The 18,780-nt window shown below is 39.8% G+C and overlaps 1 protein-coding gene across 1 annotated transcript in view; it reads left to right on the top strand.

The window, feature by feature from the left end:
• Positions 1-18,780, top strand: part of FRAS1 (Fraser extracellular matrix complex subunit 1) — a 502,478-nt gene that overhangs the window by 340,696 nt on the left and 143,002 nt on the right. Inside the window, exons 27-29 of the mRNA XM_081584176.1 lie at positions 25-295; positions 3,800-3,884; positions 8,045-8,371. Of these exons, the coding sequence (XP_081440302.1) occupies positions 25-295; positions 3,800-3,884; positions 8,045-8,371 (683 nt within the window). The remainder of the gene's footprint in view (positions 1-24; positions 296-3,799; positions 3,885-8,044; positions 8,372-18,780) is intronic.

The following is an 18,780-nucleotide window of genomic DNA, read 5'->3' as shown; positions in this document are numbered from 1 at the left end:
CCTTTGGATTCGTATGTTTTCCAGGCAAAATACACACCCCTAGTCTTCACGTAAATGGCTCCCTCACCCTTGCAATTGGTTCAATGAAGCCACTGGACTTTTTCCTCCTGAATGTTCAAGACCAGGGTGGCAGGGTCGAAGACCTACTGTTCCATGTGGTGAGCACCCCCACCAATGGTCAGCTCGTGCTCTCAAGGAATGGAAAAGAGGTTCAGCTCGACAAGGCTGGCCACTTCAGTTGGAAAGATGTGAAGGAGAAAAAAGTGCGTTTTGTGCACAGCAGAGAAAAGCCCAGGTGAGCCAGTGTTCTTTCTGTTGCTTTCCTCCGGCCTCCTTCCTGTCAGTTCTCTGCACTCCCTACCCTCCGCCCCTCAGAGCCCTCCCTCCTCTTCTGGGGGAGATCGATACTCTGCAAGTGCCGCTTTCAGCTGCCTGTCATCATTTCGCTGTAATTGCTCAGAGAGAGTGCTTCTGTTAGAGGCATTTTCCTTTTATCACATAATTGTGGGTAATTCTCTGATGTGACGGGAAAGTTCCTACTACAATTACCCAGTTTTTTTGGCCCCAGGAGGAACAAAATCACTTCTATACCCAGATGCAGCTGCTACTTCAGCATTAGGGTTCTCTGCCGGGGGGGGTGGGGCATGGCTAGAGGATGAGGTGTTGTATGGTTCCTAGAATTTCAGAGTTGGAAGGAAATGAAGAGTCACAGTTAACTTGTTATTATCCACTTTCTGGGACTAATTGTGGTTAATTTTAAAGCCTGATCCAGTTTTCTTCTGATGCCTAACACAATTCTGGCTGTCTTCCCCCAACCAGCTGACATATGCTTTAGGAATGCAGCTGAGTGTTAACACTTATCCAAGCAAATCGAGCCGTATAATTAGCAGAGCAAATCTACTAACTAGAAATCAGGGAATGCACCCCAAAGGTTAGCCTCTTGGATTATCCTTTACCCTGCTCTGCTTCATTAGTGCAGCCTATTTCAAAGGGGACTCTATATGTAGATAGGGAGTTGAACCCCATGGAACAGTGATAAAGGAAGCAGTGACTATTTTCTACTATCACCGCTAAATTTGAGAATTTTTAAAAATGTTTAAGATCTGGACAAGTGGGGAGAAAAGTAGATCACATGTTCCCTGTTGTGGTTCAGAGCCAGTGATGTTGGTAACCTCAAAAGACCCATCTTACAGGTGTAAGGACAACTAGTATTTGCTCACCATGAGCCCACCATTGTGTTGTGCACTTGATGTGAATTATGTATATTTATGTTCCTAGGCTACAGATAGGAAAACTGAGGCCTTGAGCATATATGTAATCTTGTCCAGGCCTCACAGCCTATGAATACAGAGCTGAGGCTCCAACCTAAGGCTCTCTGATTCCACACCCCATGCCTTCAAACTCAATGATTTCTGCCTCTTTAGTAGTACTTGGGGTAATAGATGTGCTTCCATCCTCCAGGGGCAAAAGTTCATTGTTATAGGAAAATATTGCTCCAGAGACAGAGCTTAAAACTCTGGTGTCTGATGCCATAGAATCCCTTTGAGTTCTGTCTTCTCCATTCATTTTCCTTCAACTATAGTTCTTCAGTGTTTGCATCACACATAGACAGACACACACGCACAGCTCCATACCTGGAGTCATATGTCTCAGACTCACTTGTGAAAAGTGTGTGAAGTATATAAAGGTCCATAGACAACCAAAGGTAAGCCTCTCATTTGTTTAATCTCTTTAATCCCTTATTATCGATTTCTTTCTAGGGTCAGCTTTGCACCCTTAAACGGGACAAAGATTGGCAACTATTTTAGAGATTTCTTTCAGTATTCTTTTTACTTTTTAGTACCCATTTTAACATTGGATTTCTTATCTAAAAATTTTTTTAAAAGAAAGAATGAGAGGAATAGTAAAACAAGGTTAGTAGGAACTCAGAGAAAAAGGCAATTATCTAAGTCTCTGGATGATACAGAAGCTAAAGGGGCTACCTGCCGCATGGGCTTGTGGTTGTATTCCCCATGAACGTGCCCACTAGGATTCTTTAGGATTGGCTTCCTTTGGGCTGGAATCCCTCTGTGGAGTGTGAGATGACTTGGAAATATAGTCCTAGTGACCCTGATTAGCTGGCATTGCCGAGAGGCTGTGCACAGTTATTAGAATCTAAGGGCCACCAAAATCATTTTTCCCCAGTAGTTGGCGGGTAGCCACCCTTTCTTTCTGCATTCAGCTGCTTCGTCACCTATATTCTCTTGAAGTCTGGAGGGAGGAGGGGAGAGGGATAGGATTTGAATGGAACCAAAAATGAAAGGAAGGGTGGAATGAGAGGGAAGACAAGAATTCCTTTGTTTTTTTTAAAAAATCCGATTTATTGAGGTATAATTTGCACCTAGTAAAATCCCTCATTTTAAACTGTACTGTTCTATGCATGTTAACAAATGTATATATATATAGTCTTGCAGTCTTGAGACCTCAAGCAAGATATGAAACAGCCTTGTCACCCTGTCCCCATCTCATTTTTACAAGCACTCCCTTCCCCACAGTCCCTGGCAAATGCTGATCTGTTTTTCATTCTTATTGTCTTGCCCTTTCTGAAATGTCATGTGAATGGACTCATACAGTGTATAATCTTCTGGTTCTGGCTTTTACTGTAATGCTTTTGAGATCCATCCACATTCTTTCATGTTTCAGTAGTCAGTTCCATGAATGCCTTTTAAAGAACCTTTAAAACAATAGTTCCTATAGTAGGCCAGAATTCAAAACCGCCCATAATGTGTTAATTATGTACCTTACCAGCATAAAGTGAGTTCTGAACTTGCTTTGGCTTTGAAGGTGGGTAACTCCTACCTTTCCTGCTAGTAGTCTTTGAAGCTGTTGAAACAACACTCTTTTACAGGAAAGAAAAACCACAGCAAAGAGTGAGTCTTATTTTATTCTATTAATTAGGACTCTTTGATTACAAGTAATGGGAGTCAACTTGAACTAGATTAAGCAAAATCTCAAGACTTATTATAACATTGCAGATATGGCTCAGATCTCAGACACATCAGGGACCATTGGACTTCTAGGGGAAGCCCAGGAGTTAGAATGGGAAATGGGAAGCAGGACTCAGTTCCTCCTCTCATCTCAGTTGCTTTGCTGGAAGGCTGTATTCACCTGTCTCCTAGAGACCAGCTTGCTCCACTTTCTCATCAACATGGTAGACTGTGGTTCCACCTTAGTCAAATGGGGCTCTCAGGCCAGTTCCAAATTTCCAGGGAAGCTGGAATCAGTCATTCTTCCCTCGTCCAGGCCACAGTGACTATGCATGTGGCTAGAGGGAGGGGTGGGCATAGAGTCATGTAATATAAACACTGCAAAATTGTTAACGGGGCCCACTCACGTGAATAGGGCAGTGGTTGGAAAGAGAATGCACAAGGAAGTGGGAGTCATTGAGAACTAGTCAAAGACTGTAAAAGATTCCTTTCCATTCTCCAGCTTGATCATTAACCTTCAATATATCACTAACAGGTCTTGGCCTAACAACTGATTTTTCAACCTTTTATATATTCTATTTAGAAAAATCCCCAAAAAAGAAAAAGAAACATTATTATAATGAGATAGAAGAATATACAGTGCTTTTACCTGCATCTCACTATGTTAATCTTTATGGGCTCCTTTCTAGTTATGGCATGAATAGTATATTATTGTAGTGGTTTGATCCAAATTCATATATGCACATAACCTGAAAATATTTTTAACCCTTGTCTTTCTAAAGACCAACTTAATGATTATATTGTCTCATTCTTTTCTTGGGGACTTCTTTCAGGAAAGGTTACTTTTCTCTGAAAATTAGTGACCAGCAGTTCTTCTCTGAGCCACAGCTGATCAACATACAAGCGTTTTCAACACAGGTAAGAAAACGCCATACAGTTAATAATTTCACATGCCTATTGATGGGCTTCCCAGGTTGCTTAGTGGTAAAGAATCTGCCTGCAATTGCAGGAGATGCAGGTTCGATCCCTGGGTTGGGAATATCTCCTGGAAAAGGAAATGGCAACCCACTCCAGTATTCTTGCCTGGGAAATTACATGGACAGAGGAGCCTGGGTTTGCAAAAGAGTCACACACAACTTAGTGACTAAACTACAACAACAACTGATTCTCAAGTACAAATTCAGATTTTCTGTAGTTTTAGCAAAAATGATTGAGCTGAATTAATTGTGCCTTAGTTTCCTCATGAAATGCCACTGGAGTAATTTTTTTAGTACTTGTGGGTTGTAACAACAACAATAATTACTACTACACATATAATGCTATTCTTCTGTTGTTCATGTAATTCTCATGCTGGCCCTGTAGGGTATTATAAGCCCCAATTCACAGGCCAGAAAACTAAGTCCCAGGGAGGTCCAGTAACTTATCTATGGTGATGTAGCTAACAGAGAGCCACGATCTGTGCCCAGTGAATCTGGTTACACAATCTGTGTTCTTGACTATTAAACTGTACCTTACTTTTCTATACTGAATCTGATACCAGCCCTTCACAATGATTTGAAGCTGTACCAGTTGTTAAGACTTTCCTATCCCTAGGTGGATAAGTTTGTTTTGTCTAAATATTTCTCTCTCCAGGATATGGAATTACGTCGATCTCTTTTGCCTATCATGTAGCCGAACTGCATTTAACTCAGTTTGCAGGAGTTAGAGGACCTTGTGCTTAGACATTCAGTCATGTCCAACTCTTTGCAACCACATGGACTGTAACCCTCCAGGCTCCTCTGTCCATGGGATTCTTCAGGCAAGAATACTAGAGTGGGTTGTCATGCCCTCTTCTAGGGGATCTTCTCTAGGGATCCCCTAGAGAAGAACAGGGATCAAACCCAGGTCTCCTGCATTTCAGGCGGATTCTTTACTGTCTGAGCCACCAGGGAAGCCCAAGAACACTGGAGTGGGTAGCCTATCCTTTCTCCAGGGGATCTTCCCGACCCAGGAATCAAACCAGGATCTCCTGTGTTGCAGGCCAATTCGTTACCAGCTGAGCTACCAGAGAAGCCCTGGGAGCTTTATTAAGCCTTATTAAGGATCTACTTAAATGAGGGTCCAGTGCGGTTGTCAGGCTAACATAAGTCAGAGGAAATCCTGGTAGATACTATAAAGTTCAGTGTGATGGCACTTCTGGTCTCATCGCTCATCTCTGTTAAGTTGTACTTATGTGCTCTGAGTACCAGGGCTTGGAGAATTGAACAGCTGAAATGTGCAAAGAGAGGAGGAAGATCAATATATTCTGATGTTGTGAACAGCAAAAGACTGGGGTATCAGCATGGAGAAACTCGAACTACCTAAATAATAGATCTCAGTAGGATCAAGGAAGGATATGAGATCATTGTTTTTAAAACTGTTATTTTTATAGCTTTGGTTCAAAAGTGAAAAGACCATAGACTTGAACCAGAAGTGGCTGCCAAATGGTATTCACAGGCCGACTCAGCGATTCTTGATGGCATTCTCACTTCAGTGATGACTGAAGTTGCAGAATGATTAGAAATTAATCTTAAATTAATTTGACCTCCGGATTGGGCTAAGAGTGTAAATTTTGTTTTAATTAAACAAAAATGTGATCTCTGTAAATATGGGTCAGAGTGCTACCAAGTCTCAGGATTTACTGACTTAGACATTTCTCAGTATTTAAGCTCAGATGTTCTGTTTTGTTCTTTTTGTTTGTGCTAATATAGTTACTCTAATTAGGTGAATAAAAGACTTGGGTAGGTTTTGGTAAGTGACTTCATAATCTGAGATGCCGAGTTGTCATGGTTCTTTGTTCTTTGTTTGCTTCCCCCAAACCAACTGAGTAGACAGTAAAGGCATCTTTTTACTTATTACATGAGAAACTTTTATCATTTTAACTCTTTAAAAATGGAATTTTAGAAATTAATTTTAGCTTATTTTTGTTTCTTTACATTTTTGTGATATTTCAAGATGAATTTTTACCTCCTTGAAATTTTCTTATGTGAGTTAATTTGATCTTTTTCATTTATAGATTTTTGACATCACCTTTGACCTCTCCTCTTTTGGACTCTGAGGGGCCACTCATTCCCATGTATAAGATTGCAGCTTTTGAAATCTCACTCAGGAATCCTGAGGAGTAGCTATCTTCTCATTTAATACTATGTGATTATTATAGAGATGCATTAGTTAGAAATTACTTTAATAGATATTGAAATTTGCAGGAGGCCAGGGAGGGTATTTTTAAAAGAAAGCTGTTTGGAGTCAAGAAGGCAGTGTGCTGAAAAAGTCCTAGATGGTTCAATTTCAAACCATATAAAAAACTAAGATAATGTTTTCTTTGGCTTCTCGCCTTTTTTTTTTTTTTTAGTGAGTTTTTTTTATTTTTTTCTGTTGTGGTCATTAAGTTTTATTTCTTGAAAGACCATTTTATCTGCTTACTGAAGTTGGTGGGGGGAAAACTGATAATCCTAAGGAAAACACATTAAAATTTGCCATGTGGATTAGCCAGGTGATTGCCTTACACAGATCATGATCTTATCAGGCTTTATAACCTGAGTTGGGGTGGGTCCCTTCAAGATATGGATATGACGGCTTGAAGAAAATTACTGAGAAAGACCAGAATAGCAGGAATTCACAATGAAGTATCTTACTTCAAGTCAGCATGCTGCAACATAGCCTGGAGTGAAATACACAATTACCAACACAAAATTCCATACCTCTTGCTAGTCTCCCTTTCTCTCTCTTTTTTTTAATTGAAGCATAATTGATTTACAATGTTGTGTGAATCTCTGCTCAGAAAAGTGATTCAATTTTACACATATATATGTTCTTTTTGAGCTTCCCAGGTGGCTAAACAGGTAAAGAACCTGCCTATCAATTCAGGAGACACAGGAGATACGGGTTCGCTCCCTGGGTTGGGAGATCCCCTGGAGAAGGAAATGGCAACCCACTCCAGTATTCTTGCCTGGAAAATCCCATGGACAAGAGGAGGCTGGTGGGCTACAGTCCGTGGGGTTGCAAAGAATCAGACAAGATTAAGCATGCATGCATGCTCACATTCTTTTTAAAAATTTGTCTTCCATTATGGTTTTTCCTGGGAGATTGGATATAGTTCCCTGAGGTATACAGTAAGACCTTGTTATTCATCCATTCTAAATGTAATAATTTGCATGTACTAACTCCAAATTCGTAGTCCATCCCTCCCCTTCCCCCTTCTCTTGACAATCACAAGTCAGATCTCTATGTCTGTGAGTCTTTTGTAGATAGGTTCATTTGTGCAATATTTTGGATTCCACATGTAAGTAGTTTTGTATGATATTTGTTTTTCTCTAACTTTTATATACACATCTTCTTTACCCATTCATTTGTTGATGGTCATTTAGGTTGTTTCCATATTTGGGCTATTGTGAAAAGTGCTGTTAAAAACATAGGGAAGCTGCTGCTGCTGCTGCTAAGTTGCTTCAGTCGTGTCCGACTCTGTGCAACCCTGTAGACAGCAGCCCACCAGGCTGCCTCGTCCCTGGGATTCTCCAGGCAAGAACACTGGAGTGGGTTGCCATTTCCTTCTCCAATGCATGAAAGTGAAAAGTGAAAGTGAAGTCGCTCAGTCATGTCCCACCCTCAGCGACCCCATGGACTGCAGCCTACCAGGCTCCGCCGTCCATGGGATTTTCCAGGCAAGAGTACTGGAGTGGGTTGCCATTGCCGTCTCTGAAAAACATAGGGATACATGTATCTTTTTGAATTATAGTCTCTTGAATGAAGCAACTGAGTTCCCTAACACTGATCTCAGTTACAATGCAGAGGATATTGTGTTAATCAAGACAGTGGCTTGAGAAACCTCCAGAACAAGAGATGTGAAGTAACCTCCTTTGCAGTGCTTACTATGATTGACTGCACCTCTGACAAATGCTTTGACTATGCAAGAGTTCGGCATTTGGCAGGAGCATCTAGATTTCCTTAAAAAAGCACAGAAAGAGCAATCAGGCTGCACACAACTGACTTCTGGTCCACTGGATTGTCCTCTCTTTTCCTGCTAATAGTGCCTCTTCTCCTCCTTCCCTTCAACTCCACAGGCCCCCTATGTTCTGAGGAATGAGGTCCTCCACATCAACAGAGGAGAGAGGGGAACCGTCACCACCCAGCTGCTTGACATCAGAGATGACGACAACCCACAGGATGTGATTGTCGAAGTACTCGAGCCTCCACTTCACGGCCAGTTGCTCCAAACGCTCCAGTCCCCCACGGCCCCTATCTATCAGTTTCGTCTGGACGAGCTCTCTAGGGGCCTTCTCCAGTATGCTCACGATGGCTCGGATAGCACTTCCGACATCATAGTCTTGCAGGCCAATGATGGACATTCCTTCCAAAATATACTGTTTCATGTGAGGACCGTGCCCAAGGTAGGCCTCATTCCTAAAGCTAGTTTCCTTGCACCTAGATGTAAAGTTATATCAATGATGTTATTTTGCAATGTTTATAAATTTAAGATGCAGGTAGTTATTTATGTATTCAAACATTTATTAAGCACCTATTATGGAGGTTCTTTTAGGACATTCAAAGATTACAAGAACACGTTACACAGTCTCAGGGGGATGGTATATATTTTGTTTGGAGCACCCTTGGTCCAAAGGACTATCCCCATGTTCTCTGCAAAAGGGACGCTTCTGAACCTTTGTGTTGACTTGCTGCCATAAAAATGCCTCATTGTCCACTGATTTTTTGGCTTCCTTCCTGAGCATGATCATAAGAATCAAGTATATCCCTGTTCTTGTCTGCTCTTTTAAAATAGCTTGTGTGATATGAAGCTTACAGTCAGTTTATTGTAATGAATCAAAAAAAGATGAGTTCAGCCATCTGTTAGCTCAGCTGAAACAGGATGAGGAAACTCTCTCTTTTTGTAATCATAGGAATCCTTGGCCTAGCGGCTAGGTACATAGTAAAGAGCAATGGTTCTCAGTTTAAGTCATCCCCATGCCACCTTCCTGTGTTTTTGCTGTATCCATGAGTGCCTGTCCTATTACTTACTGAATATTTTTATTTAAATCAACTTACTTTTTTAAATGGAGAAGGAAATGGCAACCCACTCCAGTATTCTTGCCTGGAGAATACCATGGGCAGAAGAGCCTGGCAGGCTACAGTCCATGGGAGTCAGATACGATTTAGTGATTAAACCACCACGACCACCACTTTTTTAAAAAATAATTTTTATGGAGTGTAGATTTATAATGTGTTAGTTTCAGGTGTACAGCAAAATGAATCAGTTATACATATACATATATTCAATTCTTTGCTAAATTCTTTCCCCATGTAGGTCATTACAGAGTATTGAGTAGAGTTCCCTGTGCTATGCAACAGGTCCTTGTTATTTATCTATTTTATATACAGTAGTGTGTATATCTCAATTCTAATCTCCTAATTTATACCCCCCTCCCCACTTTTCCCCTTTGGTAACCATAAGTTTGTTTTCTACATCTGTGACTCTGTTTCTGTTTTGTAAGTAAGTTCATGTGTACCATTTTTTTTAGATTCCAAAATAAGTGATATCATATATTTGTCTTTATCTGTCTGACGTACTGAATGTGACAATCTCTAGGTCAGGTCCATTCATGTCCATCCATCAGGTCCATAAATAGCATTGTTTTATTCTTTTTTATGGTTGAGTACTATTCCATTGTGTATATGTACCACATATACACAATGGTAGATAAACCATATCTTCTTTATCCATTCTTCTGTTGATGGGCATTTAGGTTGCTTCCATGTCTTAGCTATTGTAAATAGTGAACATTGGGGTCCATGTATCTTTTCTAATTGTGATTTTCTCAGGGTACATGCCCAGTAGTGAGATTGCTGGATCATATCGTAGTTCTGTATTGAGTTTTCAAAGGAACCTCCATACTGTTCTCCATAGTGGTTGTACCAATTTACATTCCCACCAACGACGTAGGAAGGTTCCATTTTTTCTACACCCTCTCCAGGGTTTTTTGTTTGTAGATTTTTTATTGATGGCCTTTCTGACCAGTGTGAGGGGATACTTCATTGTAGTTTTGATTTATATTTCTCTAATGATTAGTGATTCAACTTACTTTTTTAAAAATCATGACTCCTTCCTAATAAATAGCACTTCTGAAATCCTGGACTTAATGTAGAAATAAATATTTTTCTGCTTATTAAAATTAATACATAGCCATTTAATATAATTTCATCCACATACAACATAAAAGTTTTTGGATACTACTAATAGGATGGCCACAACATTTAGAGAAATACACATGGGCTAGCCTATGCTAGACCTAAGAGACTTATCGAAAAATATTTTCAAAGTCATGTATTACTTGATATTTCACTTGAAGTTCTTTTCTCTGTAAAAGTAAGAATGACTCTTACCCATGATGGCAGGTTGGGAGACTTATAATTTTTTTATAACTTTTCATCCCAAATATCAGCACTTACTGAAGTGTCACTGATGATTAGCTAGAGAGATTGATGTGCTGAGGACAGTTTAGAAATCACTTGTCACTTTCTCACCAGCGATCACTTACAATTTGCAATTGATCCTGGTGAAGGTGAAGAGCTGAATCTAATATGGTTTGCCAGATGGTTTCTCAGTCTCTGGTCTCATTATTTTCAGCTGTTGAAAACAGTGATGGTGGGATGAAATGGGTGGGAGGAAGCAAAGGCTGATGATGAGATCGAGTTGGCAGAGAGCCACCTTGAAGCTAATCCTAATTATCACCCTCCTGCAATTGCCCTGGGAGATGAGGCTTACTTCTGAGGAGATGAAGTCTAGACAGACATAGAAAGTTTTCTGTTCTTCCTTCTTGGTTTCTTTAAGATTGTTACAGGATTTCAGTGCAACCCTAGCAGCCACCTTTCCTATTGATGTTTCAATCTTCATGTTTGAAGCTTAGTACAGTATGTTGCACCATCATGGCCCAAGACTGAAGGGTATTTCTAGGATTTTAGATGTTTTGAATACCAAAACATGACAAAGAAAAACAGAATTTTAATTTATAAATTAGGCCTAGGCACAGAACTTGAGAATTCTTATACTGCCTACAAGCTGGGGTGGGGGTCATGTGACTATCCTTCCTCCCTTCCCCTTCCATGAGTCCGTCTCCTATAGTTCTGTGCTTACCTGTCCATCAGGTGAGCTAAAGGCTTTTAAGCCAATGAATTAGAAAAGTGAAACCCGTTACCAGAGCCCTGGCAGCCATTAGAATGTATGAATAATAAACATGTCAGTCTCATCCTGAAAATATTTTACAAATGTAGACTATATCTTCTTTTAGGAATTCAGAGTGCTTTTTCTCACATCTATTCTGCTCATCTTTACAATATCCTAGTGAAGAAGGTTAAAATAGAGGCTATGTAACCTTATTACCTCTAAATGATATTCTACTGTTGGTGGAAGGAATTTTTGTTTGTTTTATCTTTCATTGGGCAATAATGCTTGATGTGAATTACTCTTTTTGATCTTCAAGATCATTATAGGGTATTTGTTGAATTATTATTTTTAATTTTCCAAAAGGGGAAACTGAAATAAAGGAGGTTTAAAAGCATTTAAAGAGGTTTAAAAGTGTTTATTTCTCCAAAAGTTATTTAGTGATGGATCTGAGATTTCAAATCAAGCATGTTCTGTCTCCTCACACTTAACCATATGGCTTTTTTGCATTCTAGTTCATTTTTTCTCCAGTGTTTTTGGTCATATATATTCTTATCCCCTTAATGGACAGAATGGAGACAATAATTTAGTCAGTTTCTCAATGTCCTATCCAAGCAGTCTGGGCCCCAAGACTCTCCAAATCTTCCCTGTAGACTTACCACATCTTGAAATGAGTGAATCTATTTATAATCATAAGTCTATTCAAGCCCGAGAAGAAAAAGTTGCCTTAACTGCTAATGGCGTCCAATAGGTACATAGTCGACCATGATTGATTTTGTTCTGCCGGCCATTTCTGAAGAGAGATCAAAGTCCTTACCCTGAGGCTACCTGTGTATTAAATTTGGGGTGAGGACAGTTACTGGCTGATGTCTAGCTGGTGGCTTAAATAGAATGACCAAGGATTTTAAGTCTAATTCCTAGTGAATGAGTGTACAAATTAATCCCAGTGCTGTTCAACATAAAACCTAATCTAGTAAGATAGATGGAAAGGGAAGGAGGGATGGAAAAAGGAAGCTTTGTGAGAGCAGGAACTGTTTCAGTATTGGAGCCTTGAGCCAAACACATTGTGGAAGCTTAGTACGTTTCTGTTGGATGGAGAGATGGGTGGAGGCAACAGCTGGAGGTTGGCTGGTGTGCATGTTCCTGCCTTTGAGTAGATTCCTTGCATCAGATTCATCAGCCTACTGGGCTTTTTTGCTGATGCTGGAATGGCCCATCTGAAACTGTGGCTAAGAGCTGTTGGTTCCACTCTTATTTACCAGATTCTATATTATTTTCCCCAAATTTATGTTTTTATCCTTGGCCTGGCAGTGAGTAAACTTGACTGCTACCCTCCAGGCTTATACTGAGTTGCTGAGGAGAGAACAGGCCCAAGACTGATGTTAAAACATGTTCTGTTGGGGAAAGGAGGCAAAAGAATTCAAGAAGATTAAAAAGTAATAAAGAATGCTCTGCTGAATAGGCTTTCATTAATTGGGTGGATTACCAAACTCAAGCCTGTATAGATATGATTCTAAAGCAATCGGGGTCTAATTAGGGCTAAAATGTGGGCAGGGAGAAGCCTTGGTTATTGGCAGATTTCTCTCCACTGCTGGGCTTTCAAGGAATTACCTTCTTTTTCATTAATTAAAGCATCTCTGAAAATCATGCCTCTTTTCCTACTTTGGCAATAAATCTGATGATCTTTCTGACCTCATTTGTTGTTGTCTGAGCAGTTTTCTGCAACTGGGTAATGCTTTGATGTTAAAAACCCCCAAGTGCCATGCTATGACCTGGATGGAAAATTCTATTGCTGAAAGCCTTCTCTGGCTGTTTGGCCTTGGTTAAGGCTCATGTGCAACTAAAAAGCCATGTTGTGCTTTCCCTCAATTTTCTTAAAACCTGTCCTCCCATGGGTTGTCTTACAGGGACACAGTTTGATTACAAGGGTGTTGGTGAGAGTTATAAATATCAGTGGCATGAAAATGTTTATTTCCCTGAAAAAGAGTCTTCCTGCCTCATAAATAAATAAAGCCTCACCACATATCAGGTTTTCACCTGTTTTGGACTTGTTGAGCTGGTTCAATTTAGTATCTTGTAAGGTACATCACTCAGAGTATACTCTCAAAAAGTGTTTGTCGATTACAAAATATTTATGTATTTGTTTGTTCATTTATAAAGTAGTTGAAATCTACACGGAACAATGGTTCTGTACTCTTGACCCAAAGCTGCAGTTTCTGAGGCATATATACACACATTGGCAAACACAAAACAGTGCAATTATCTTTTCGTTGTTTTTCATTCTGGTAGTTAGCACCTATGTTTCACTTTGTAGGTGTCACCTCACATAATCCTTCCCTAAAATCCACTATGACCTCCAAGATTAAATTTTAAAAGCCATGGTATAAATGAGCCATTACAAATTATTTCTTATAGAATAAATAATATGTGAGGGTTGCTGTTATATCCAATTATAGCCGTTTTCTATTGAATAAAGTTGGCTTGGGGTTGGGGTACACCATCATAGTTGAGCTCATCGTTGATGTTCCAATCTTTAATTGGGGAGGGAGGGAGTTTACATTTTGTTTTGGGGATTTTTCCTCCAAATAATAAAGTCATGTTCCTTTACTTCTCGTTTACAAAATTAAAATCTTTGTTTGTGATACAGCATATAATAGCTAAACTTTATTACCAGCATTTCTGTATGCCTGCTGTTTTATGAAATTAATTAGAACTATTTAATTTAAATCACTATTTTAATTATGCCCCATATCCCTTGTTGAGATTTCATTTCCTTCTAGTGTGGTATCCTGAAGGATATATAAAACATCACTAGGAAAAAAAAAAAAACATCACTAGGCAGAAGATTCTTCAACTGAAATTATGGCTAATTTTTTGAACTTAGAAAGACATGTGTACCATTAAAAAAAAAAAAAACTACAGGCATACTTCATTTTTTTGTGCTTTGCAAATACTGTGTTTTTTACAAATTGAAGATTTGTAGCAAACCTGTATTGAGCAAGTCTGTCAGGGCCATTTTTCCAACAGCATTTGCTCACTTCATGTCTTCATAACACAGTTTGGTAATTTTTGCACTATTTCAAGCTTTTAAATTAGTATTATTATATTTGTTATGGTCATCAGTGATTTTGGGTGTTACTGTTAAAGATTATGACATGCTAAAGGCTCAGATGATGGTTAGAACTTTTTGCAATAAATTTTAATTAAGGTATGTACATTGGTTTTTTTCAGACATTTAACAGACTATAGTATAATGTAAAGGGAAAGTGTTAGTTGCTCAGTCACGTCCAATTCTTTGCGACCCCGTGGACTGTAGCCTGCCAGGCTCCTGTGTCCATGGAATTCTCCAGGCAAGAATACTGGAGTGGGTTGCCATTTCCTTCTCCAGGGGGATCTCCCTGACTCAGGCATCGAACCCAGGCCTCCTACATTGCAGGCAGATTCTTTACCATCTGAGCCACCAGGGAAGCCCCATAAGGTACATCACAATTTTTATATGTACTGGGAAACCAAAAAAAATTGTGTGACTCATTTTATTGTGATATTTGCTTTATTGCAGTGGTCTGGAACCAAATCCACAGTCTCTCCAAGGTGTGCCTGTATAAGGAGATAAAGAAATTGCAAAATGTCAGAACCACTGGGGAAACTAGGTTCAAATTTGTTTAGGACATGTTAGCTGTAGAAAAAGATGGTGCACAGACTTCTATTGTTCTCTTCTTGAATCTTCCCTGGATCCTCTCCCAAATGAAAGCAACTGACAAAATCATCTTCATAATAAATGGGAAGAATTGTACTTTTTTCCCTGGATGATTGTCCATTTCTTCTTAAGTACTGTCAACAAACAGCTCCAAAACAGAGGCATATGTATTACTCTGTTATAAATGTAAATATTCGTAAAGGCTTGTCTGTGGAGTTTGGGAGAAGCATTCTAAACGTATTGTGATCTCTGTCTTTGGGCCAGGCTTCTCACTCAGGCTTTAGCATGACTCCATATCTCCTGGGGATCTTATTAAAACATAAGTGGGCCTAAAATACTGTGACCAAAGGAAACCATCAACAAAATGAAAAGGCAAAGTAAAGAATGGGAGAAAATTTTGAAAACATCTATCCGAGAAGGGGTTAATATCTAAAATATACAAGGAACTCAACTCAATAGATTAAAAAAAAGAGAGATTTAAAAAGGCGCTAAGAAGGTACATAGACATTTTTCAGAGAAGACATACAAATGGCCAACAGATGCATGAAAAGGGGCTCAAAATCACTAATTAGTAAAAGACAAATCTAAACCACAGTGAGATATTGCCTTATATCTGTTAGAAGGCTGTTCTCAAAAAGACACAAATAACAAGTATTTGTGAAGATATGGAGAAAAGGGAACCTTTATACACTGTTGGTGGAATTCTAAGTTGGTACAGCTGCTATGGAAAACAGTATGGATGTTCGTTAAAAAGTTAAAAATAGAATTACTGTATGATCCAGCAATTCCATTTCTGGATATGTATCCAAAGGAAATGAAGTCAGTGCCTCAAAGAGATATCTGCACTCCCATGTTTATTGCAGGACTATTTACAATAGCCAAGATATAAAAACAACCTAAGTGTGGATGAATGGATGAAGGAAATGTGGTTGTATATACAATGGAATGTTACTCAGACTTTAAAAAGAAAAAAAAATGCTGTCATGAGCTTATAAAATATGCTGAAAGTAAAAGTAGCTCATTCGTGTCTGACTCTTTGCAACCCCATGGAATATACAGTCCATGGAATTCTCCAGGCCAGAATACTGGAGTGGGTAGCCTTTCCCTTCTCCAGGCAATCATCTCAACCCAGGGATCAAACCCAGGTCACTCCCATTGCAGGCAGATTATTTACCAGGTGAGTCACAAGGGAAGCCCACACAGACTGCACTATCTCACATTTGTAATCTAAAGAATTCGAACTCGTAAAAACAGTGTAAAATGATGGCTGCTAGAAGTGGGGGAAACCAGATGTTGGTCAAAGAGTAGAAAGATTCTGTCATAAGTGATGAATAATTCTGTAGATCTAACGTATAGCATGGTGATTATACTTAAGAATTCTGTATTGTATACTTGCTAAGAGAGTTGATCTTCAGTGTTTTCATCACACACAAAAATCTCTGTGAGGTGGTGGAAGGCTTAATTTTCTTGATTGTGTTCATCATTTCACAATTTATACATACAACAAAACATCATGTTATATACCTTAAGTAAGTAAGTGTTAGTTGCTTAGTTGTGTCCGACTCTTTGTGGCCCCATGAAATATAGCCTGCCAGGCTCTTCTGTCCATGGAATTTTCCAGGCAAGAATACTGGTGTGGGTTGCCATGACCTCCTCCAGGGGATCTTCCCTACCCAGAGACTGAACCCAGGTCTTCTGCATTGCAGGTAGATTCTTTACTTCTGAGCCACCAGGGAAGTTATATACTTTAAATATATACATTTTTTCTTTGTCAAGTATACTTCAATAAAGCTAGTAAAAAATTAAAATGAAGATTCTACTTCAGAAGGTCTGGGATGGGGCCTGAGAGTCTGAAATTGTAAGAAGCTTCCAGATGGTGCTGGTTTCTGAACACTGAGTTGCAAATAGAACTGTTTCTTAAAAATTGACACTCAGACAGGAGTTACAAAGAATTGCATTGATTAAGTGTAGTCAATATAGAAATGCAGTAGAAGAGACACCTGGGGATGTGCATTCAGGGCACAGGGCTTATTTACTTGTTTGGAATGTGAAAAACCACACTACTCATCAGTCCAAGAAAATGGTGGTTGCTGTGTGACTGATCTCCATCACACGATCAAGTGTGATGAGGCTGCTGCTATTAGAAAGATTTCTAGCAGTTAATATTCCTGGGTTCAAGTAATTATTATGTTATATAAAACTCTGCTAGAGTTAATACTAGAGAAGGAAACGTAAACCCACTCCAGTATTCTTGCCTGGAGAATCCCATGGACAGGGGAGCTTGGCGGGCTACAGTCCACGGGGTTGCAAAGAGTCAGACATGACTGAGCGACTAACACACACACACAGAGTTAATACGGCCCTTTCCCCCAGAATTCTGGTAGGTGACATGCCAAGTTTTTGGTGTGTCTTGATGTTTTCATAAATAATATGCCATCTTAATTGTGAAAATTCAGTGTGATTTTGCCCTTGATTACCAATCACGTAGAAGGTGTGTTGGCAACAGCAACCGCATTCTCCTGGGCACTGACTCAGTTTCTCAGTGATTGTGGAACAAATGGCCGTGGCCACCTCCTGAGACGGGCAACTGCTCTCATTCAAGTGACAGCAAAGGGATACTTGTTGTCTTCTGTTCCAGATAGTCTCCTCCTGGGCATGCTGTTTGCTCTGTCCTATTTATTGGCATACTTGAAACGGCAATCATTTAGAATAACATCCCTTCTGAAATGCCCTATTTTGAAATATCAGGTTTACCGATTGTGAAAGTAGGAAAAGTCAAAACAGAACACAGGCTGTCTCACTATTCCCATCCTGTGGAAAATGTCAATTAGGAAGCTTTGGAAGAGGTGTGCACTTGCAAATCAGGAATGGCAGCACTTTTTAATGACATTAGCTTTAGCAGTTAGAATGGTTGCCTTCTCGGGAGCACTAACGAGATGATTTCTATCAGTCAGCTGTTCCCCACTGATGCATCTAAGGGCTTCACTTTCCATCAGTCATCCAGACCCATCAATCTGGCCTCTGTAGTGTTCTTGGAATCTGTTCCTCTGTTTTTAAAGTATAGGAGATAGAAATTAAAAACACTATTAATTCCCACCACAATCACCTTTGTCTTCTCTCACCTAAGCCGTTACAAGAACTTGTTAAATGGTTTCTGCAGCCCCAGATTCATTCTAGCCCTAGTCTCTACCATCTCTTGTGTTGGAGGTTCTCTAAAACCCAGACCTGATCATCCTCTTCCTTCCCTGAAGACTCCTGTTGACTTCACAGTGCCTACAAGCTAAAGTGAGACTTTTAGTGCAGCTTCTACGTTCTCCTAGCCAACATTAAGTTCACTTTTTATTCATCCCCTCCCCTGGCTCAGGTTTCCCTGGTGGCTCAGATGGTAAAGAATCTGCCTTCAATGCAGCAGATCTGGGTTTGATCCCTGGGTCAGGAAGATCCCTGGAGGAAGAAATAGCAACCCACTCCAGTAATCTTGCCTGGAGAATTCCATGGACAGAGGAGCCTGACAGGCTACAGTCAATGGGGTCGCAAAGAGTCACACATCTGAGAGACTTTCACTCACTTCCCCTGGCTCCCTAGATTCTTCTTGTCCAGACACTTGGATAGTTTATTAAGCACACATTGCATTGTCTCATATCTTCACTTAGGCTAGGCCCTCTTCCTGGAGTCTGTTTCTCTTATTCACTTAGAAAAAGCCTTTTTCTGTCATTCAAGAATTAAGTGGCATTTCCATAGGAAAGCCTTCCTGAACATTCCTTCCCCAAAGAGGATATCTCCTATCTCCTTTATTCTCTCATAGTGCCCTGCTGAAGCCTCACTTGTGATGCATCCTAACTATTTATATGTCTATCTGCCCAACTAGACTCTACGTTCTAAAACTGAGGTCTTATTTCAGCCAGCCTTATATACCTCAGTCCTCTGGCAAAAGATCTGGCATATAA

The sequence above is a fragment of the Giraffa tippelskirchi genome, chromosome 1, assembly GCF_054371585.1.
Source record: "Giraffa tippelskirchi isolate mGirTip1 chromosome 1, T2T-mGirTip1v1.2.pri, whole genome shotgun sequence".
NCBI lineage: Eukaryota > Metazoa > Chordata > Mammalia > Artiodactyla > Giraffidae > Giraffa > Giraffa tippelskirchi.
The sequence above is the reverse complement of the archived record's forward strand: the minus strand, read 5'-3'. Positions and strand labels throughout refer to the sequence as shown.